Source organism: Meleagris gallopavo, chromosome 10 (assembly GCF_000146605.3).
Source record: "Meleagris gallopavo isolate NT-WF06-2002-E0010 breed Aviagen turkey brand Nicholas breeding stock chromosome 10, Turkey_5.1, whole genome shotgun sequence".
Taxonomy (NCBI): domain Eukaryota; kingdom Metazoa; phylum Chordata; class Aves; order Galliformes; family Phasianidae; genus Meleagris; species Meleagris gallopavo.
This window is the reverse complement of record NC_015020.2, coordinates 22919992-22944620: the sequence shown is the minus strand read 5'-3', so window position 1 is coordinate 22944620 and position 24629 is coordinate 22919992. Positions and strand designations below refer to the sequence as shown.

General features: G+C 35.5%; 1 protein-coding gene across 3 annotated transcripts; it reads left to right on the top strand.

Annotated features, from left to right (window-relative positions):
* The first annotated feature begins 906 nt into the window (after positions 1–906).
* Positions 907–24547, top strand: TUT4 (terminal uridylyl transferase 4). 3 transcript variants are annotated; one of them, XM_031554911.1, is made up of 18 exons: positions 908–1240; positions 2703–3369; positions 4859–5022; positions 8467–8583; positions 10753–10930; positions 14027–14115; positions 15054–15105; positions 15870–15939; positions 16911–17037; positions 18134–18253; positions 18597–18818; positions 18964–19138; positions 21105–21847; positions 22243–22393; positions 22958–23044; positions 23760–23863; positions 24253–24310; positions 24405–24547. In XM_031554911.1, the coding sequence occupies exons 2-18, from the start codon at positions 2808–2810 to the stop codon at positions 24530–24532; spliced, it is 3147 nt and encodes a 1048-aa protein (XP_031410771.1). In that variant the 5' UTR covers positions 908–1240; positions 2703–2807; the 3' UTR covers positions 24533–24547. The 3 variants fall into 3 exon arrangements, with proteins under 3 accessions (XP_019474305.1, XP_031410771.1, XP_010714419.1); XM_010716117.3 differs by having other exon boundaries at positions 2700–3369; XM_019618760.2 differs by lacking the exon at positions 8467–8583 and having other exon boundaries at positions 907–1240; positions 2700–3369.
* The last annotated feature ends 82 nt before the right edge of the window (positions 24548–24629 follow it).

The following is a 24629-nucleotide window of genomic DNA, read 5'->3' as shown; positions in this document are numbered from 1 at the left end:
TGGCACTTAAAAGTCGAAATTTTATGTGAAACATTTCTTTTTACAAAATGTTCAAGCCTCAGGAAATCGCATGAGTGATCTTTATTCTTATTTCTTTGGGATAAAATATCTCTCTGCTTTTTAATCTTAATTATTTTCATTTGCTTACACTTCCTCTTAATATGTAGTGGTATTACAGTTTTCAGTTTCCTAACTGGGTTACAGAGATAGTTTTAAATGAGACAGGAAAAACACCTAAGGAAGCTGCTAATAAAAGGTATGCAATGTTTGTGCATTTGTGTAAAGCTTTTTCTTTGAGTTCTCTTTGAATGTGTGACTGTGTTTTTTATTGAACAGCTGAGATCTAGTTTGAGCTTGTAGTAGGATGTTTGTGGATTTGTTTTAAACTTTCTTGTGAAATGTGACTGTAACAATTTGACACTTAGAAAAAGCAAAGCAGAATGAAGCCTTCCTTTTGCTGCATTTTCACAGTAACCTCAGGCTGGCCTTGTTGCCAAAGGAGGTTGTTCCACCACGCTTCTGGCTATTTGCTGGCAGCCCTCCTGCTGCTCCTGCCTCCTGCCAGCTGCTTTGGCTATCCAGTTCTAGTCTCTGCAGAGGTGCTCAATGGTGGGAGCAGCCCAAGTGGCAGGGACTGGAGGAAGGCATTTGTGCTGTCAGGGCTGGTGCTGACTTCCATTGCTTCACAGGAAGGTGAACACAGGAGTGTGCCCTGGGCATGTTAGAGTCCAGCTTCCATCAGTGGCATGGTGTGGTTGTCCCAAGTTGGAGAAATGAAAGTGGAAGTGAGGACTTATCTTGCTTACGTGTGACCCCACCCAGGGCAAACAAATAAAGTGTAAAGAAGAGTTTAGAATTTTGAGTCGTTCCCTACAATTTGTTTCCTTTAAAAAAATATTTATGTACCTCTGTAGGAGAACACAGTGTTGTTTAGAGATAACAGGGTGCTGTATGGAGCTGTAATACCAGTAGTCTTACTGGCAGCACTTAGAGCAGAGTGTCACACAGCAGAGCCAGTTTTTGCAGCCCAAGTTCTTCTCACTGCAGTCTGGCTGAAGCAGCCCTGATGTATGTGAGTGGTCATTCCTGCTGTGGGGCTGGTAAGAATTGCTGCAGGAAAGATGGACTGCAAGCCAAAGGCAAATGCTGCTTGTTCTTCTGGGACTTTGGTCTTTGACTTCTAATCTAGAAGTATGAGCCAGATATGATGGTGTTTAATAGGAATACATGACTTTTTGAGGTAAGATGCATAGCTATTTGAATATGTTTAGTAGCATTATTATTTTTTTCTGAGTTTGTAATTTTTTTAAGGACTCTGACATTAACTTCATAAAAGCTCTTGTTTTTGCTTTTGTTTTTTAATTTTTTTAAGGTAATATATATTTCAGTGGTGTTAACAGAGGTTTAAGCTCTCCATTTTTAGTATGTGGTTTGTGTCCTGAAGTGTATCCTGGAGTATGTGTCTTCTCAAAGTGACAGATAGTAGGTAGTTATGTACCTGAAAATATACTATCCTTTATGCTGATGATATTCAAAAAGATGTATTTTTTTATCAGGCGTTTTAATATGATCCCTCTGTTCTTTCTTTTTTGCAGTACAGAAGTGCTTTATGCTACCTAATGGTTTTAATTCATTATTTATTTTTATTTTTATTATTAATTTTTCTTTTCAATGCTATTCCTTTGCTAAAGATAAGGTACTTATTTTAATGGGTTCTCTAAAACCCAGAAATTTCCATATATGATGCTTCTAACTACCAAGTATGTAGGTGGACTGGAAAGAAAGAAACTGTTCCAGAATTCCAAATCTTGCTATAGCTGTACACAATTGATTTTATTCTGTGTCTAACACTTTATTCTCCTAATTTCTTACTGCCAACTCAAGGTTGCTTTAAAAGAAAAAATCCTGGTTCTTGTTATAGATTCTTCTTTTTCATTGTCTACATTGCAAAGATTAATTCCTTAATACCAGGTTCCATTCTTCATGCTTAGCTTCCTATTGGCACTGTAGTCTTTGAGAAGTCTCAGTAAAGTTCAGATGATATACTACTTAAAGGACAGAGGTTTAGATAAGTAAGGGTAGTCTCCAGCTAAATAAAACATTTACTATTTCTGTTTTTCACTGATGAAAATAATTAATTGATGGTAATTACTGTATGTGAATTGTATGTGTGAAATGCTGTGCTTATGTGTCTATGGATATAGATGATAAGTGAGATTTGTTCCTAATGGTTTGAGTTATAGCCCTAATTTTTTTTTTTTTCAGTAGCTAACTCAATCAGTATGTTCTGTTGCTGATATTTTTTAGATTTCTTCAGTTTTCTTTTTCAGTGTAGTTGCAGACATCCTGGCTTGTAGATTTTTTTTTCCATAAAGCCAAAAATAGGGAGGACAGAAAAAAGCAAGCTGTTGGCAGATTTATTACTATTTTTTTTTTTACCACATTCTGCCATTTTTTGTCACTTCATATCCCTTCCTCTTTAAAACAGAAGTTAAGATTAACGACGTTCTCATGATTTTTATTGGTCATATAGAATATGTTATGAAAATTCACTTATGCCTCTGGGGAGTGGGAAACGTGCTTTCATTAATCATTAGTAGTTTGACTTTTCTTTATAGAGCTTTATTTTAATATATTGCCTCTGCAGAGCGCTGATGTTTTCCCCTCAGTTCTCAAATGTCTATCATTATTTTTTTCAGCAGACAATCAGCCACGATCCTTGCACAGGGGATTTAAAATCAACTTCAAATTATTGGAGAATTGCACTTCAAGAGGACTCAAGATAGGAGAAGCAGGTCTTCACTATAATGGAAGAGGCCAAGAGCTCAAAGAATGGAAATCATGACCCAAGGAAGTCTGTCCGTCTCGTCAGTGAGGAAGGCAAAGCAGTTAAAGTTACAAATAATCAAAATTATAAGCATAATAGAAATGACAAATCTGTGAAAGATGTTGGGAGAAGTTCTCCAGGTGGGAATAGCAGCAAAAAAAGTAAACAAAATGATGTTTTTTCTGAAAAACAAGGAGAAAATAAATCATGCAAAGTAAATAGTTGTATTCCTGGGATTAAAGACACTGGGTCAAATGTTCAGGAGCGAAATCATGGAAAAGTAAAAAAAAATTCTAATTTATCATCAGCAGCGGAAAACCTGAAACAGACAAAAGGTCAACAAATGGGAGAAAACTTTTTAGGCTCCCATGTTTCAGGGAATGGGGTCGATATGGAAACTTTAACAGCTACTCAGAAAGGGAAACTGGTTCTGGAAAATCCACTTGAAGTTCATGCATTGAAGACTAATGTTGATCAGACTGGTGATCCTGGTAGGACTGCTTCAGATCAAAGAAAACTGGAACATAAGACTGATGACTTCAGTGAGTATTACTCAACATTGCACACTTCATTTTTTCTTTTTTCTGATGAAATGGTTAACAATGGGCTTTGAAATGTTTTTGTTGTGTATTTTTTCACATATAATAAGTTGCTGCTTGCATTTACAGGTAATTACGTTAATATAAGCATATTACTTAGAGAATAAGAGATTATGATAATGACTTTTTTTTATGCCTTAAATCTAAACATCTTTGCAAGAGACTTGAAGTGCGTGGGTTTCAGGCAATTTTGTGAATATAGTGTCTTGGGCTGGAGGAGAACCCTTCATAATATCATTGCCATTTATGGAAATGCCAGGTGTTACTGCGTTTCAGAAAGATCAGGAGAAAAAAAAATCTGTAAGAAAACTTTTTTTATAGAGATGAGGAAAGTATTTACCTTTTTTTGTGTGTATTATGCTCTGTTTCTTCTAAAAATGTTTAAAAGATGATTTGGCAGATGGCTTTTCGGTTTAGGGAGCTGTGGAATACTTTCCATCCATCAGAAGTTACCTTTAGGAGTGTTTAATTTTTGTGTCTTTTTCAGTTTCAGAATTAAACATATGGGTCAGGATTTATTGCATTTCAAGATAGCTCCTTATCATAGACTTTGTCATGCTTTTTCACAACACAGTATTCTCTAATAAAATGTTGCTTGAAGGCTGTAATGTCAGAGTGCAGAGCTTCCATTTGAAATATTTCCTACCACTGCAGCAGAAATATGGAAATAAAAGGGAATTATGAAAAATAAATATTTTTAGGTATCTTTATAAAATTTAACAGGAAAAAAGGTTGAAATAGTAGTATCCCCTTACTGGTAGCTCTTTGTAGACCACCATCAGTACTGTTCTGAGGGAACCATCTGTCACTGGCAAAACAGGACTTGAAAATTTGCTCAGATTTTGTTTCCAGGCTTCTCTCAGGGAAAAAGGTCACGTTTGGTGATGTAAAAACTACTAATTTAAGATGTAGGTGTTTGTAGAGGTTAATGAACTATGAACAATTCATAGGCATCTGGAGGAACTGGACTGGAACTGAGCTGTGTGTTTGAGTAGCAGCATTCCAGAGCTCTGTTGTTGCTAGCCCTGGTATCATGGCAATGTGTCATAGTCTGTTCAACTACAACTCCCAGCTGTCATCTAACATGGGTAGTTGAAATGTCTGGCAGCTGGCTTTTTGAGGTTGTTTGGGTTAATGTATTTAAAGTTGTTTTAGATTGTTTCCATAGCAAAATACGTTATTTAAAAGAATAATAATTAAGCCTAGTACTTTTATTTCTGTTAAGCAGAGCATCAGGACATGTACTCTGTTCTTTTTTGCCTTGAAGTCCTTAATGGAGTTAGCAATATGAACCTTACTTGTTCTGGTGGTTAGCCTGCAATGTAACTCACTTTGTGCCTTGCCTCTCAGTGAGATGCTTTTATCTGCGGTGACCTCTGTACTCTTACTTTTCCTGAGTTATTCTGAAGAAAATAACTGTTTCTTTCTCTAGGTAAAATAAAGAATTCTGAATCAACTAAAGAACATACCTTGGAAACTGATTATTTAGAAAACACTGTTGTTATTGATGAGTCTAATCTGACGGCTGAACAGCAGCTGGGATTGAAACAAGCTGAAGAGCGTCTGGAAAGAGATTATATCTCCCGACTGGAAAAAGTAGGTTGAGTTATTTATCAGATAAAAAAGAAGATGAATATCTTCCTTTGGTCTCATCACCATATTTTGAGTTGAGTAATATCTCTATTCTAGCCTATTGCCTCTGTTCCTTCTTTATAGTGAATCGCTTCAGTCATCTAAGATACTAACCATTAATAGATAAAAATAGATTAAAAGATGCTGTCATTAATTGTGACAAGATAGGAATTGAAAACTTAGTCTTCCTTTTGTGGCACATGTAGCATTCATAGAACAGTTTTTTTTGTTTTTTTTTTTTAAATTCTGCACATGTAAAGGTTTACATTTCCATTATGTATTTAAAGTTTTCTAGAAAGTCCTGTACCTGAAAATTGAAGGTGTAGGGTCAGAAAGGATCCTCAGTATATCTTCAGTATGTAAGCCTTCTACCAGACCAAGTCACCTGTATTAAAGATGACTTCTTAAAAATGTTTATTTAAGCTGTTGTAGTAATCTCCAATGAAATAAGTTTTGCAATCATTATATGTATCTCAGAAGTTAATACCTAATATAAGTGTCTCTGGAGCATTTGAATCTCTTGTAAGTTGGCCTAGGAAAATAAATGTAATGGTTTATAACCTTCATCAGCAACTCTCCACACATTTGAAGATCATTACCATTTCTCCCAGCAGACTTGTCTTCTCCAAATATACTTTCTGTTCTTTAGTCGGAAGAGTTTTTTTCAGTTGATGGTGCATTCTTGTTGCTTTTCTATGGGCTTCCACAACCTGACCCATTGAACTGTGGTATCCTAAAGTGAATGCTGTCTTTTAGCTGAAGCCTTATATGTAAAGAAGAAAGCTGGCTTAATCTATCCGAAGCAAAGCATTTGTGTTTAGGATGTCTGTTTTTTTTCCTGTGCGTGGGTTTTATTGTTGTTTGTTGTTATTTGCTTGTTTGTTTGTTATCAGCAATAAGATATTGGCTTGTAGCTTGGTCAGCTATGATCCACATATCCTTTTCTTAAGAAATGTCCAACTGGGTGTCCTCAGCCCTGTATTTCTTTTAGTTGACAGTATCTAAAGAGGAATGATACGGTGCTTTGATAAAATTTGGTTGCAAGTTTCTTGTTCCATTTCTCTGATTTCCTGTGATCAGTGAACTGTCATCTTAACACAAAATGCATAATCACTTCCAGCATTATCTTTCTCATCTGTATTCAGCACACTCTCTTCTGCACTTTGTAAATCTCTAACAAAAATATGAATGATTCTCACCCCAGAAGGACCCCCTGTTGAAACCTACTTGGCACATGCTTTTAGACCAGTGATGAGCCAGTGTAGGTATGTGTGCACTGAGGACGATTTTCTGAGCAGCTTTACTCTCACCTTACTGTTCTTTATTTAGGTAGTATTCCCTGTCTTCTTTTTAGAAAGATACCATGACAAGTGACAAAAACTTTGTAAAATTCAGTATGCAACATCTGCTGCTTCTTCAAGCTTTATGGTTTTCTTTTAAAAAACAACCCTATAATTGGTTTAGTATAGTTTGGTTTATAGCAAATCACTTTGTCACCTGTGGCCTATTTCTTTCCTGAGTGGTTATTAATATCTTATTTATTACAGCATTTTTCTGGACAGTAATTCTAACTGGTCTCTAACTGACTCATCCTCTCTAGCCTTTTAAAGATATTCTTGAGTTTTTCTTTCCTAATGATCTGGAATTTTTCCATTGTGTGAGTTCTTTAAAATACAGCTGCCTTTTGAGATGTGTTGCCAAACACAAGTTTCACTAGGCTTGGCTTCTCCTGAGGTTTCTAATTCACTCTAATAATAGTCTGAAGCTATTTATTTATTTATTTATCTATTTATAAAACTATTTCCTCTTTCATTGGTGTTAAGCATATCTATGTGATGGAAATAGGCTTTACAATAGAGGCAGAATAAAAGGCATTATGTGATTCAACCTTTCTGGGAACTATTGGCGTAGTACTGCAGATCAGTATTGTAAAGGAGTACCCAATTGTTAATGCTGATAGCCATTTAATTTTAGAAGAGCGTTAGAGTATTACTTCTGATCTGCTTCAGTCATCTGGGATTGAATATGTGAATCTTCTGAACTAGCCAAGTGTAGCTGTAAATTGCGTTCCAAATGGGTGTTTAATTTAATTTTATTTGTAACAATCTCAAAGAAAATAAGGAGGAAGAGAATTAGTAAGAAAAGTGTAATTACCATTGTGTTTTACGTTCATATTTAATCTACATTTGGAGACTATCAGACCTTTCTTCCTCAGTTGTTTTTCTTTTTTTCCAAAAAGCAGAGGTTTCAAATCAGTAAATAAAAAACTTACCCAAATGAATCAGTAACTTAGGTCTTCAATATAAGAAGTGAAATCTTAAGAAGCTGTGATATCTTAAAATGGCGTTCTCTGTTCATTCATTGTTATGTCATTGGTAGAACAGCTGGTGTTTTCAGAATGTTTTTTGTCTTTAGCAAATATAGATATATTAGAATTAGGATGAAATTTTTAAGTAGTTCTTTTCCTCTTCCAGTTATAACTCATAGCTGTTAGAAGTTTTCCAGTAAGTCTGCAGGCAGACTGAGGCATTTGTTTGGGGCCCTTTCAAGAGGGACTTGAGAAACAGCTTTCCCATTTGAAATGAATGTGTCAAAGTGCCTCCTACATCAATAACAGTGTTTAATTAGAGCAAGAAGAACAACTGCAAGATGAGATAGCTTAAATTGGAATGCTTGAGAACAGCACCCCATCTTTGGAGAGACGACTTTTTTCCTCCTGTGATTTCCAGAGGCTTGGCAGCTCAGCTGCTTCTTGCAGACTCTTGCCTGTCCATCCAAAATGCTAAGCACCTCAAATTATTCATCAAAATAGAATCTTATTCCTTGTTAGACAGTCCCACCTTATTCAGAATTTAGTCATCAGGAAGTCAGTAACTGGCTATTGTCCTCCTTGTTGGCCAGCTACACCCTTCTAAATAGAACAAAAAAATGCAGTACTTGCACAGTCTGCTGTGAATATGGCAGCCAAACAACACCACTGTTTGTCATTACATATACAATAGATAATGTGTTGAAGACTTCCCATTTTCTCATCAGAGAAGAACAGATAAATGCAGAGATTTAATAAAGCTGTGGTTCTTAAAAGCTTGAGCTGACAAGGGAGTGGCTTACTGGCCTTTAGTTCAGCTTTAAGAGGCAGAGACTTTGGTCTTAATCTTGCTTCACAAAAATGCAATGAGAAGTGTTTTATTCAGCTCATCCCACTTCCTTCCTTTCCATTCCCCCCTAGTCATATGGGTAAAAATCCACTTGCAACATGTTTTTTGAAGATTACATAATGTTTACAAAGCACCCTTATGTTGCAAATGTTAAATAATTGTTAAATAGAATTTGTTATTGAAACAGTTGAGTTTTTCAGACGCTGTTGGCAGCAACATTTTCTTTTAATCTGTGGCCATTTTTCCCCAGCGCTCCCCAGAATATACCAACTGTCAGTATCTATGCAAGCTCTGCTTAGTTCACATTGAAAATATCCAGGGAGCTCACAAGCATATTAAAGAAAAACGTCATAAGAAAAATATAATGGTAAGTTAACCACATTCTCAAATGCCTTTTTTTTTTTCCTTGTTTTTTCTTTTTTAAGAGGGTTTGTTTGTTTTTGGTTATGGGGTATGTTTTCTTTAATCACTTTCATTTACATGAAAGTTTGCATCTGCTGAGCAGAGGTCCACAAACATCTTTTGTTCCTTTCCTGTTTGAGAGGACTGCTTGATATCTGTGCTGACAGAGAAGGAAAAAAAATTTTTGGTCGTTGTTTCTAAATTATCATCTCTGAGTAGCAGGCAATTCATCACTCTTGTAATAACAGAAGGCAGGGTAACTTGGGTGAGAAATATAGTTAGTCTTCAGTTTCTTTCAAAACTAGTGTCATTGGTAGCAAGGCCTCCAGGGATGGAGATGGGATTGGTGCTCTTTTGTTGTGGTTTTGTTGTTGTCATTTTTTTTCTTCATTGATATCCCTGCTAGGATGGGGAAACAGAGGAGGTAGGATGTCTAGACTTAAAAAAAAAAGAAAAAAAAAAGAAAAAAAAGAAAGTGTTAAAGTAGGGAGGAAATCTGTTCCTGAGATGGCATTCATCATCTCCCTGCGGTTATCTGTGTGTTTAATATGAAAAACACCTGTACATTTCTAAGATTTTCAGTAAAAAAGCCAAATGGTTTCCTTATTAGATACACTAGTGTTAGTTTGTGTTGTTTTGAGAAGCATTACATGCATGAAAGCAGTAAAGGGCACACGCATTTTCTTGTGAAGCCATTTTTGTAAATACTTATAAATACAAATACACAAGTATGTAGAGTTCTGTCATTTCAGATGGCTGTTGGAAGAATAATTTAAACTATTTCCCAAAACTGAATCTATTTTCCCTATGTCTATGTATTTCATACCAAACTTATGTTTGTAATGAATGCTCTAATTCTCATAAATATGCAAGTCATCACCTGGAAAACTGAACACCATAAATCCATAACATCCCATAAAGTAACATTTTGGTTTATGTTCAATTTGTTGTAAGGGATTCTGGTTCACTTCAATCAAATTTGCACCATGAGATGGAGAAGAATAAAATGGAACAAACCAGCCTCACCTTTAATATGGAAACACTCCTGTACCAGGGTTTGCATGTGGGCATGGAGATAAGAATTCAGAAATGTGGTTTCTTTACCACTGAATGGAAACAATAGAAGACAGGGCGTGGTTTCAGTTTGTAATATTTGTCTTCAGAAAGTTTTATGTAGGACACCTTGTGACAGTGGTGTGTAACTGTGCAGATGTTACTTCATGGAGTACCTGTTTGCAGCTCTAATTACTGATGTATGGCTAGGAATGAACTTTGCAGCAGCTGTGGGTCCTCACTACAAAAAAAAAAAAAACTCTTAAAAAAATGCACACAAAAAGCAGCCCTTCAAAATATGTTGTATTTGCTCAAGTGAGAAAAGAGCAGTTGATAGTTGAAGACTAGTACTAATGAAACATTATTTTCATACCATACTGATGTGTGTAACTATTTTCAGGTTATTATTTATTTCTGTTATCAGTCACATTTCGTTCAGTAGATGTATTTGTGAAACTAATTATTGTTTCATTTAGTCCCAAGTGACTTGATGCATGTGACGTAGTTATTGCTGTTGGATAAGCTGATTACAATATGATGCATTAAAAGTTCTTTCTCCTGCTAGTTGTTTAGGCAGCAGCAAGGGGAGACTGTACTTTTTAAAACTTCCTGGGAGCCAGGAATATCTCTTCTGCTACTGTTGTCCTTCATTCCAGTACAGCCTACTCTGAAAAATCTGTGTGATTCTTGTGTGAAAAAGTAGCTTTTTCCACTCAGATACTTCTATTATGTAGGAACAGATAGAGCTTTTGATTTCTTTGGATGATTTCTGTTTCACAGCTGTCAGAAAACATGGTTCAAGAATACAACGCACCAGATTTCTTCCCCAGTTGCCAGCTGTGAAATAACATGTTCTCTTTTAAACACAGCATCTACTATCATTTCTGTAGGGCAGAGTTACCACCTTTGGAAATGTTTGGTCAGGACACTTGTAAATAGAGCATAATTAGCAAACAGTTCATTTTTTACATATTGTGCAATACTGTGAGATACATACATTAATAAATATCATGCAATACTACAAGATATCCTTTTCTCTTGAAATACAAGTTTTTACTTTTATCATCCAACAATTATTCAGGAAAAACAAGAGGAAAATGAGCTGCGTGCCCTCCCACCCCCTTCTTCTGCACAGTTGGCTGCCCTGAGTTTTACACTCATTGAGGCAGCAAATGAACAAGGCATATCTGATGATGACTTCAGAATTCGTCAAGAAATTGTAAACGAGATGGAGAATATTATTCAACAGCCCTTACCAGGTATCCAAAGCATCCTCCATTTTCTCTACTTGAAAACTGTTCTTTTTATTAATGGAGAATTAATACATTTGAGGTTAAAGTATCTTTGTATTATAAAATATTAATGTATACAGGCATTTTAATACTGGCAGTTGATTTAAAAGCAGCTAAGAAATCTACAAAAAGAGAGAAATATGATTGTCCTTACCTTTACTTCTTTTTGTATGTTTTTATTGAAGCTGTTGGTCCTCTTTAAAGTGGTGATTTCTAATAAAGACTGGAAGCAACTAGAGCACCAAATATTTCCTACCTAGTTATGATTAAAGCTGCAGCCACTGAGGATCTTCTTCAGGCTCCAGTCCTACAAAGCCTTCCACCTGTACCTTGCCTAACAGTACTGAGTGTCTGTGGCTTTTACAGTAAAGAGATTTATTTTTCAAGTGTACTTAGCTATGCTTGCGTAAGTGTCACGGGGGTTGGGTAGGAAGGAGAATATGAGAAGGTACTTGAAGTAGAAGAAAAAAATCCTACCAGTACTTCAAATGTTTTTGATGTCTTTAGGGGCAAGTAAAAGTTGCACGACTCAATTTTCTTTAAAGCATAGATTAGGAAAAAGAGTGTTAGACCCCAGTGGTTTCTGTAGCCATGAGACATTGTCAGTTCTTGATTGTGATCTGAAATATCTATGGATATTAATCAGCAAATATTTGTTAAAACGAGTTATTTAGATCAAGAAGTGTTACTGTTTAGCAAGTATTTCTTCTCATGTGTATTTATAACTAGTGGGTATTAAATGAAGGAGTTACCTTAAGTAGGTAAAAATATTGCACTCACATAACAATGTATAAATATCATACCTCACCTTTATGAGTGCTTTATGTTGATAAAAAATGTGAAACATGGTCTGGGCAGGCATAATGCTTGGTCACATGTATTGGTGGATCATTGAAGCTCAGTGGTTTTATAAAGTTCCTAGAAATGATCTAAGTAATTTCATAAAATCATAGAATCACCAAGTTTGGAAAAGGCCTCTAAGATCATCTAGTCCAACCGTCCGCCTACCACCGATATTTCCCCACTAAACCATGTCCCTCTGTACAACATGTAAACGCTTCTTGATCACCTCCAGGGACGGAGGCTCAACCACCTCCCTGCCCATTCCAGCACCTGAGCACTCTTTCAAAGAAATGTTTTCTAATATCCAACCTGAACTTCCCCTGGAGCGACTGGAAGCCATTCCGTCTTGTTCTATTGCTGGTTACTCAGGAGAAGAGGCTGACCAACATCTCCTTTCTAGTGATAGAGAGCTAGAGGGTCTCCCTGGGCCTTCTCTTCTCTGGATAATCCCAGTTGTTTTTTTTCTTTCTCAGATGTGCAGCATGTTACTTTACTAGAACATGTGAAACATTCAAGTCTAACAAAATATTAAAGTCATTAGCAGAAAAAAGTTTTCAAATATCTTATCTCATCTATGTTAAAACTGGGTTGATCTTCTGGCTGTTTTAGAAATACCTTTTTTTTTTTTTCCCTTTGCTCTACAAAGATGCTGTATTGAGAAGGATATTCCTTTGTTCATTTGTTTGTTATGGGATGATCAGTCTTATGTTTAGGAGCTGCATTTAATATCTGCTTAAATGTAAGATGCTGTATAGAAGTTAGGCTTGCAGTGTGTAACTGTGCTGTTTAGTTTGTGATATTGCCACGTATGGCTCCCAGTGCAATCTTGACACACTGTTGAGTTTTCCACTGATAGTATTTTGACAAAAGAGAAAGTGAAGGAAGTGGTCAGTGTTCTTGTAAATATTCATTAAAGTTACTGTACTGGTGTCATTCAGCTGCCTGAAATGATTAGAGTGATGAGCTGATGTGAAGCTGTTTGTAGCAGTAAGTGACAAGGTGTTATTCTCCATTTCAAAGCCTATTATGTTTTAGTGAGTCTATTTTCAAAAGTTGTAAATTAGGAGGAAATTCACTTTATGCATAGTGTAGTAAACATTGGATGTCCATGGTTTGAAACTGTGCATGAGTAAGATTGATTTTCTCATAAAAATAACTTTGTGATAGTTCTATTTGAAAGTATTTGATCAGAATGCAAACAGAACACAAAAAATGCAGTAAAAATCCTCTTCACAGTAAGACTGTTTAAACACTGGCAAGGTTGTAAAGTCTCAGTTCTTGGAGATATTCAGGACCCAGCAGGACACAGTCCTGGGTGTTCTGTGCCAGGTGACCCTATGTGATTGGGGTTGAACTAAAGAGTCTCCAGAGATTCCTTCCAACCTCAGCCATTCTGTGACTCTGTAACGAAGATCCCTCCTTACTGCCCCAAATGATCAATAATTTGGAAAGAGTTGAGGATAGTCTCAATTTGCAGCTAACATACATACATCAGGGCCTTATTATATGTTGCAGGAAAGGTTTACTTACATAAATTGCTTCATGGTGTGGTAGAAATTACTGCTCATGGAGCAGAATGACGTTTCACATGATATCATTACTAAATGGTTACTTTCTAATTAACTTAGACTAGATGTGTTGTACGTCCTTGCAGGTAAGGAACTGTTTTAACTGCAAAAGCCCTATTAAATAGGTACTATACTTTGTGACTTTAATTATATTGAACTTGTTTTATATGCATGGTTATTAATGAATTGTGCATAGGAACTTGCAGGTGTCACCTACTGAGATTGTAGTATGTATTAAAAAAAAATTGACAAAAATGTGTGTGACAGTTAAATACTGCATAGTTGGGTAACTGCTCCTGTAAGATAAAGTTATTAACAGCAAAAACTGTTAATTAAAATCCTGCAATGGGATGGCAATGCTTATTGTTACTTAATAGTTTTATTAAAAACAAACAGAACTAATATTCCAAAGTAGCTTGAAAAACTTTGGATTCTTAGTGATGGTACAGTTTGAATCACTAGTTTTGCTGTGATGGTGTGTTGTAGAAATGACTAAATGTCACAGGTGTGAAAAAGTGGTACCATATTTAGTAATCTGGGAGTACCACTTGGGAGCTAGAGTATCTAAAGTAAAGTAAGGCACTTGTCACCATTAAAGAATATTTTCTTCTTAGCTGATAATTATAAATAATTATGTTTCTCTCTCTTCCAGACTGTTCACTGAGGATGTATGGCTCCTGCTTAACTCGATTTGCTTTTAAAACCAGTGATATTAATATTGATATAAAATTCCCACCTAAGGTGAGTAGACACTGTCTTGATTTATCTTAGAGTGTTTGTGTGAAGTATATAATCTTTGATCTGGTGTCACATGTGCTATGAAACAAATGGATAAAATTTTTATTATTTAGTACATAACTTAAATTCTGTTTTTTGCGCAATCTTATGCTACCTTTTTTAAATTTATTGAGGGAGCACTGAAGCAATATGAAAATAGCTGGCTCCAGGTGAGCGGGCTTTTATGTGCTCAGGATTCTGACAGCAGAATCTCACAGATCTTCATCTCCCAGCCCTTTCTGGTTTTGTTTTTGTTTTTAAAAAAGTTTACTTTAAGTAATGACAACTTTCCTTTCGTGTTTAGTCAATTACAAGTAGATCTCATATTCCAAGTTACAATATACTGTGGTATAAAATTACTGTGGAATGGTATATCTTGCCTTTAAATGTTGAAATTGTTGCTTCATGTTTAGTACATGATTTTAGCAACATGTCCTTGCTAGAGACAGAGCTGCTGATCTTGCTCTTTCTTGGCCTGTGCTGCTGTGGAATTCAAGATACCTGTTTTGGGTGCATGTTTACATGTTATATTTTTAAGTGATACTGCAGCTAAGTGGAAAAATGAGGTCTTTTTCTAACAAGTGCACTTGGAATGTATCATATCATTTCGCAGAAGCTCAAAAATGGTGCTAATTTTTAGGTTTTTTAATAATTTGCAGTCACTTGAGTAATTACAGCTGATTTCTGGGGAGGAAACATTTTAAAAAGTTAATCTTTAAAAACCCTTGAGAAAGAAAGTTTTTGTTGTGCATTTCTGTTGGCATCTTTTGACACTGGAATTGCTGAATATGCAGTGTATAAAACATTGTCACTGATTGCACACCTTAAGTAATTTGAAATGAGACGTGAAATAAAATCATTTCATCTGAATAATGTAAACTGTTCAAATTTTGTCATTTTAGATGAGTCAACCAGATGTTCTGATACAGGTGCTTGAAATCTTGAAGAACAGTGGTGAGTCTTAGTTGCTTCTCATTTCTATTTAATTAAACATCAAATTACTGTTCACTTGTTTTTATATGGAATTCTTCAGTAAACTTAAATAACTATTTAAATAACAATTTTAAATAACAATTTTCAGCCAAGTTATCTGAGTTGTTTTTGGAGTACTGGTGATTGTACAGAGGTAGAATGGCTGCTCAGGTGGGCCAGCCTTTTCAGATTGTCAGATTTAATTCTTTTTGACCTGATAGCTCAGACTATTTCACTTTGTAGGAAAAATTCCAAGCAGTAAACTTAGCAAACACTTTCCACTTCCATATGAACGTCAATGGGAACTATTGCAAAACTGCTGAAACTTGTAACCTCCTTGTTCTCTCGGGAACTCATCTAACCCCATAAAATACATGCGTTTGTACCAGATGAGAGAAGTAGCATTGTATTTTTGGTCCTTCGGATGGTTTTTGATCGACCAGCTCCAGAAGCAGTTTGCAAACCAGCCCACTTTGTTCAAAGTTCTACTTTGTGTCATTCCAATCTTATAAAGATGAAAAATGTTCTAAAAGAAATGCCAGCTGAGTTTCCCAGTGGGAACTTTTCTTCTTTTTTTTCCTACTGACTGTGTTATACTTGCTGTGAGAAGCGAAAGTAACCAGAATATGCAACTTAGTGATTAGAAACGCAGCACTTAGTGTTTTTCTGTAAATGCCTGGCATAGAAGACACAGATGGGAAGATTGTGGAAGGCTTTTTACATGTGACATTTTTCTCCTTGCATAGCTGTCTACTCTGACGTGGAGTCAGATTTCCATGCCAAAGTTCCTGTTGTCTTTTGCAAAGATATTAAAAGGTATGTGTTATTGAAAAAGATTTTTAAGGAGATACTCATTTCTATTATGCTTGTTTATAGCAGCTTCTGGCATGTGTTCTTGACAAGAAGTATTAGCTAACATTCATGTCAAAGGGGAAATCCTCATACTGAAAATGAAGTATAGAAAGAAATCTTAGTTTTGTTCTGGTGCTTGGACTAGAGGAGATGCACACAGCTTATAAGCTGTAGGACTCTGAAAATAGCAGTTTTGCTTGCAGTTATGTAAAGGAAATACAGAGTGGTTCTCAGTCGATACTCAAAATTTCTGCCAGTAGTTTAATCCAGGAGCTTAAGAACATTTTGTAAGATTCACATTGCCAGTAAGGAAACATCAACTGGCAGTTTCAGTAAATTCCTAATAAGTAGCAACCTCCAAAATGAAATGTCTTTGCTGTATGATGTCCATGTGGTTTTGACTGACTAGAAGTATGTAACTGAAACTCTGAGGAAGCAAATATAGAAAGGATGGGCATATGTTTTTCTCATGCCTTGTTAAGTACTAAAAGAATAGAAGTAACTATTTTGAGAAGCAAAAACAAAAAGTGTTCAGACAAGCTGTTTTGTGGGCTTACCAACTCTTATATGAAATAGACCTGCTTTTATTTATTTAGTGTGTGAAAGATATACATGGTGCTTGTGAGTTATGTAAGACTGCACAATTAAGAAAAGGGAGAACTTAGAGCAAATTCTTTGCATTTTTAGCTGTGCTGTAATGACAGTTTGCATATTTAGCTGTAGTGAATTTCAGTAAGTTACAGATTCAAGTGATGAATTAATAGTAAAGAAAACTGCATTATATTCTGTTGCTTTTGTTAAAAAGTTTCTCTCATAGGGAGGATGCATGTTTTTAGTACTGTGGAAATGATTTCACTGTCTCACACCTCTAATCATTGTTTGTGTACTTGAGGTAAAGATAATTTTTTTTTCCTATCTTACATTTGTAATTACAGTGGTTTGACATGTAAAGTTAGTGCTAGAAATGATGTGGCTTGCCTTACAACTGATCTGCTGGCTGCTCTTGGTAAACTGGAGCCTGTCCTCATTCCTTTGGTTTTGGCTTTCCGCTACTGGGCTAAAGTAAGTGTATAAATACTCAGGATATTGAAATATGTTTATTTCCTTTTCGTAAGTACTGTGTACAGTGTAATATGTGTTATACCATAAGAAAAAAACTTGATGCTACTATTTCATCTAGAATGAGACTGAAGATTTCGGTGTGGTAACTATATATGTTTTTGAAGCTTCCACTGTTCTGTTGGCAAGCTATTATATTAGTTTCTTAAGTTAATTGTTCCTTGAAAACCAGCTCAACTGAGTAAACAGGTCTTACAAACTCCCTGCTATTGAGATAGCATTGGAGAAATTTGCATTTGTTCTAAACAGAATTTGTTGCCATATCCTGCTGTTATTCTTGTAAAGTATCAATGGCGATCACAGGAATCAAGTTAAAATGTTCACAGCCAGCACTTAAGTGTCATGTAATTGAACACTGAAATTGCTGTCAGACCATGTTTAGGATGTCTTGGCCTCATCAGAAAGTTAGGTTTTGATGTTTTTTTTTATAATTTAGCAGTGCTTTTATAAAAATACCTGTTTTGTGACACGTAGAGAAACAGGAATAGAAACTACAGAGAACTGTTTGAAGTCTGACACGTTACATCTCTCAATCTCTGACACGTTACATGAATCAATATTAGATTACAACCAGATGAATGGGATCTCCATACATGAGATGTTGCATAAAACAAATACCTGACATATTTAGAACATAAATATGTCCCACAATCACAACGTGGAGATAGTGAAAAGAATAAGAGAAAATAAAGTAGTATAACTGTGACACTGTGTGAATTATTATAACTGCATTTTCCCTGCACATGGCATGACTGATGTGTGCTTACAAATGTGCCTATGCTACAAGAAGATAAGTATGTTGTATAATGATCTGAGTTACACATGAGCAGTAGATAACTGAGAATTGCTTGTTTTACTTTGTCATTTCCTGTCTGCATTTATAAAGCAAAATCATTATATTGTTTACTGCAGTTTTTGAGATAAACAGTTTTGTGTTTGATTTTGTCACATTACTTCTTAAATATTAATCCCTTTATGATATATTTTAAATTAAAATGCTGATATTGTATCAGAAAATTAATGATGTGTTCTGTTATAGCTCTGCCACATTGACTGTCAGGCTGAAGGTGGAATTCCCTCGTACTCCTTTGCCTTAATGGTGATATTTTTTCTTCAGCAAAGAAAACCACCTATTTTACCATCATATTTGGGCAATTGGGTAAGTGTTTTGATAATACAGTACCCCTACTATTAAGTTATTATAAGGTTATTTCAGTATTCTAACAGGTCATAATATGCACAGAATTTGTTTGCCTTATAAATCTGTAAATAGAACATGTGGGTATCTAATCCTCGTGCAGCTGACAACAGCTGCTGTAGCCTCTGCAATTATACCATGCTGTATTTTAGAGAAAGGAGAAATCCTTTCTTCTTTAATTTAGGTATCTGTCATCAGTTATTCTTGAGAGGGATAAATATGACAATTGTCCTTGTTACTTTCAGTGAAGTCTTTGTACGTATTACATGCAGTCTTTGTTCAGAGCTACTCTAATTGTTATTAGATTGAAGGCTTTGATTCAAAGAAGCCAGATGACCACCAGCTGAAAGGTATAGAAGAAGATGAGTTTGTACGGTGGGAGTACAAACCGTCAACAAATGGTTCAGCAAAAAACTCAGTTGGAGCAGAAGGTAAAAGTAAAGTTGAACAGCAAAAAGGTGGTGGTAAGAAGGTAACAAGCTCAGAAGTGGACAACCAAAGTAATGCAAAGGAGAAGCACGGCAATGTAAGTCAGCAGTTTTATTTCACTGAAATTCACATTCTGTGTCTTAGCCCTGTTGTGGCTCTTAATGTTTAAATGTTGGATGCAACCAAGAAAAAAACTGGAATTTGCATATCTTATAGCATCTGAGCACTCTTATCTATTTCAGTCTCTCTTAGCATTCAAAACCCCTCACCAAGTTTCACTGGGGCAACTGTGGTTAGAACTGTTGAAGTTTTACACACTGGAATTTGCTTTGGAGGAGTATGTCATCAGCATACGGGTACAAGAACTCTTAACCAGAGAGAACAAGAACTGGCCTAAAAGGCGAATAGCCATTGAAGGTAGGATGATACCTTTTTCTCATTCTGTAGACTGTGCATTATCATCTTTTATTTATCCAATACAAGTCTGTCACAACATGTCTAGACAACAAACTAAATAATATTAGAAGGAATAGTAATTGAATGGGAAAGTAAATTGCTTTTGGGGTGTATTTGTCTGTGGTTTAAACTGTTTGAAGACCAGTTTTCTGTATAGCACTACGTTTTCTGGTCTTTGAAAAACAAAGTGAGAAACAGATCTCACTGCTTCTTACCATTTTGTTATCTTCATTTCTTTCATTTATTTCTGTAAACCATTATTTTTGTAAACCATCATTTTTTTTCCTTTTTGATAATACTGATATTTATGAATTCTCAGCACATCTGTCTGCATTTCCAAAGCCACATGTTGAGTGTTAGCAGCTATCAGCTGATTTCCTCTGTCATAATGCAGGCTGAGTAGTGAGGTTAACTTGGTGAACTGGAGCAGTTGGTGCTTGATGATCCTTGAGGTCTCTTCCAACCCAAACCATTCTATGATTAAACCCACTAAAGTAACCCCTCCACCCCTTTCCCTGTTGACAGTATTTCCATACTGTGAAACTGAATAACATGTCATAGACTGTGCTTCATTGCCTGAATAATGTGTCTAAGGGAAGTGCTTTTATGGGGAGAATTGAGTGATATATAACCTGAGTTATGTATGTTGGGGAGAGAAATACAAAGAAAATAAATTATTTTGTCTATTGCTTCTTTATAGCTGGAAGGCATCATTATTTCTGTTCCTCAGCTCAGAAAAATGTGTGATTGATACTTTACAGGGAAAGTAACAGAGCACTGCATAGCATTCTGAATTGGTCTTAAGAATAAGTGAACTGGGGGGTGAGGAATGTTAAGAAACCACTTTAAATCCTATTTTTATAAAAGAATAAGTAATGAATTTTGGATAAATTCAATTTTTTGAAACACACATCAGGTGACAGAGGGAATAAGGAGAATTACATCACGGTGGCAAGGAATCAGTTACTAAAGGAACATTAATGGACCAGTCAGTGAAGTACAAAGAGGAAAAAAAGTAGTGAAATGCTGAGGCAGATGTTGAGTAGTGGGTCTCAAGATCACTCCTGTGACTTTAATTTCTTCTTTACTTCAATCATGTTCAATAAGAAAGTTTTAAAACTAGGCTAGTATACAGTTATCATCTGAGAAACTAAAACCTGCAGGATGAAAGAGCAAATTCTTGAGAAAGAAAGAGCAAGCTCTTTTCAAAAAAGATACTGCATTCTGGTGTTGATGCCTGCTGCTATTTGGTGGTTTTGTTCTTCATTGTTTGTTGTTATCATTTTGTTTTGCTTTGTTTCTGATATTAAATGTGTAACTGAAATTATGAAGTGACTAACAGAATATCAGTTTGATAGAATCTTTGGAGGCTAACTTACAGCAGCTATGCAAGTGCTCATTTATTTGGAGAAAAGTATTTCCTCTAGAAATTGCTAGTAAGGACTAAGAATGAAACCTAGTGAGACTGGTTCATGTAGTGCTTATAACCTTAATGTTAGGACAATGCTTTTAGAGAAATTAATTCAGTGGAATTGAAATCCTTCCCTAATGAAGAAAAAAGTGCAGGCAGGACTACAAAGGTGCAAAATAAATGTAGGTTTATTTTCATTTTGGGATTAGAAATTGACCATAATATAATGGTGTATAATACTTGTGTTGTTGTTGTTGATTTTTGTTTTTATAAAATAACACTATTTAGGATTGCTCATGATTGCTCGCCATTCATGGCCACGTGTTGATTTATATGGAGGAAATCCAAGAGTTCTGGGCCCTACATTCTCCCCAGATCTTCTGGATTTTATTATAAGAATCTCTCATTCTTAACTGTTGTATCATAACTTAGGTATTTCAACTACTTTAGTCTGGAATAGCTACTTCAAATTGAGCAATTAAATATTAATAAAGAAATTGCAATTTTTCTTCCTAGATCCCTTTGCACTAAAGAGGAATGTTGCACGAAGTCTAAATAGCCAGATGGTCTTTGAGTACATTCTGGAGCGATTTAGGACAGCATATAAATATTTTGCATGTCCACAAAGTAAAGATGGGATTAAATCCAAGACAGATACCAGAAAGAAAGAGAAAGGGAAAATTAATAACAAGAAATCCACAAGATCTGAAGAGTCCATAACCAACTGTTGCCTTCCACAAGGGGATAAAATTGTAGATAAACAAAATACAGGAAGTGCACGTACCATACTGGAGAATGAACTTGAATGTAATGAAATGGAAGAATCAGTAGCCAAAAGATACGCTTTGAAGAACAGAGACTCTTTGCTACTTTCGACATTGGACTCTAGTTATGATGAAGACAAAGAAGAAGCATTATCCCTTATTTCTAATGAATGCTGTGAATTAAAGCAAAAATCACTTAAGGAGAGAGATGATCTAGATATTTCAGAAGTTTGTCTGACTGAAGGTGAGCTGAGCCACCATTGTAACTGCAGTGAACATCAGTCCTATGACACAAATTCTAGTAATGAATTCTCTGATGCTGAAAGTAGACAGAGTTTGGTAATGGAGTCTTCTCAGAACAAGTGCACTGGCACACCAGCTACCTCGCACAACTGCAAAGCAATGGTGGAAGCTCACGATCTCAAAGATGAAGGCAGACTCTCTACAGAAGAAATGCATTATGTGTTTGATAAGTTTATTTTGACTTCAGGAAAGGTAAGTGGTGTATTTACATCACATATGAGTGGGCTGTTACTTTCAAATAACTAAAATTAAGAATGGGTGGGCAACACCCATCCACTTATTGTTCCAGTCTCTGTTATGAATGGTAGCTCTGGTATTTTTAGAGTACCTCTTACTCAGGACTGAAAAATCCTGAAAAAATGTGCTGCTTGGATTAGACAGTGTGGGGTACCCCTCTTAAGCAAAGCTTTCTGATTTTTCACTTCTCCTACCTTACTTCTCTAGGTGCTTATGTTCTTTGTAGAGACTGTGTAACTGTCAAGATACTAAATATTCTTGCCTGTGTAAGTTAAATTGTTGGGTCTATTGAATAATCTTAGAAGTATAATTATTATATTTCTTTCTTTCTTTCTTTTTTTTTTTTTAAGCCTCCAACTATAGTATGCAGCATCTGCAAACGGGATGGACATTCCAAAAATGACTGCCCTGAGGATTTTAAGAAAATTGATCTTAAACCACTACCACCAATGACAGACCGATTTCGGGAAATACTTGATATAGTGTGCAAGAGATGTTTTGGTAAGTTGGAAAAGCATTTGCACTCCACTGTAAACTGTGATCTGTAATCTGAAGGGGAAAAAAAAAGGAAAAGAGGGGTTAAATGACTGATTCCAGTAGATTCAGTTCTTCTAGGTACCTTAGGCTACAAATTGGCTAGTATTTTTATTCTCTCATAAGTGATGGTTGTGTTATCAGGTTCTCATTTTGAGGAACTAATACTGTACAGGAATTTTATTGGGTTGGTAAGAAGTTGCTGGTGTCCTCAGAAATTAGGCTCTGGGCAAAACTGGTTTTTGTGTTTGTTAATTTCTGTCACTTTCGAGGAAAAGCTGCTTCTGGGTGCCTGTGTGTGAGTAATTGCAGAAAAATTAGACATCTGAAATAAAATCCTTGCAACTCTAATGACAACATAAAAGAAATAAAACATTTTAATTGATAATCAAAGAAAGGAAATTTTTTTTTTTTCAATAAAAGTTAAGAAAACGTAAGATATATCCAATCTGGTGCTTGTAATTAGCTGAAAAAGGATTTTTGAGGTAGCAGAATGTATGTCTGATTGTGTTTTAACTTGTTTTTACTTAGATGAATTATCTCCTCCTTTATCTGAGCAACAAAACAGAGAACAAATTCTGGCAAGTTTGGAAAGATTTATTCGTAAAGAGTATAATGGTATGTATATAGCAGTAGGTAGTGATTCTTGATAATACTTCTTCACTGAAGTTCTCCAGAACATGATAAATTAATCTGTATCATTACTGCTCATTTTCCTTGTTAACGCAGCGGCATCTCTTTTCTTCTGCATGTCTACCTGTCTTATTGGCTTCTAAACTTAACAACTGCCCTATGGAATCCATGGGAAAATCCTGTTATTGTCAGAAAAGCATCAAGTGAGATAATGCAGATACAGTCCTTTCACAGTCAAGACAAGAAAGGAAAAAAAAAAAAAAAAAAAGAATGAGCCCAGGCCAGTTGGGTTTAGGATTATCTGGATTGCGATCCAAGTACTTTTGTTGCCTAGTCACCAGTGTTTGAGTGTTTTGGAAATCTTACTCAGCTTGTATCTTAACATCCCTTTTATAAAGTAGGAAGAAGTATCTTATTACAGAAATGGCATCCAAGGCACAGAGATGAGAAGTAACTTTTTGGAGAAGTTATAAAGAGTGCTAGAGCACTGTTTTTCTTTCCATTTCAGTTCCTATAGTTATTGAAAATTATGTTTCGTCCTTCATCAGTGATGAAATGTTAGAAATGATGTTGTAGGTTCCCTTTGAAGCTCATTTTTATGTACACCTGTGCATCTCAGTTAAGAGATATTCCATAGTAAAGATTCATTGTTAAACTGTAACAGAGTTTTATTTTATTTTTGTTCTACATTTTTTATTAGATAAAGCTAGACTTTGCTTGTTTGGCTCTTCAAAGAATGGATTTGGATTTCGGGATAGTGATCTAGATATCTGCATGACATTGGAAGGCCATGAAAATGCAGAGGTAAGAGTTCTGAAGTCGATAAAATTTACTGTTTGAAATTCAAGACTTCTTGATGTGTTTCATGCAGTTAGGGCTTCTGTACACGGAGCAGGTGGGATTTTGCTTGTAGCACATTGACTTGTACTCTACACAATTAAAGCAAGATATAATTTATTTTAGTTCTGACACCCTATAACACTTAGTGCATTTTAAAAGTACACACTTCTGTGTATGAGTCACCATTTTACATAAATTCACATGTTAGTTTATAGACTGTTTCTTTTTGTACATATCAGATGTATGTATGAGATGTACTTTGTACTTATGAGATGTGTGATTGATGGTAAATATGCTTGTTGAGATAGAACTCATGTTTAAACATCTTAAGCTGTGGCATTTATTTTTCCTAGAAATTGAACTGTAAAGAAATAATAGAAGGTTTGGCAAAAGTTCTTAAGAAGCATCCAGGTAAGTGTTTAAAAGTATTGTTTGTTTTATATTTGCTTTTAACATATATGTAGTTAATAGAAATGTTTTATGTACTAAAGTGTTGCCTCTCCAGGTCTGAGAAACATCTTGCCTATAACAACAGCCAAAGTGCCTATAGTAAAATTTGAACACAGACGAAGTGGCTTAGAAGGAGATATCAGTTTATACAATACACTGGTAAGTATCTGTTTGTTTGACTGAGTTCAAAAAAAAGCTTTTTAATTTGTTGTAACTCATTCAAGTAATCATATGAAGGAAGAATTTTGAGACCAAAATTAAAATACTTGTTTGTGTTCCT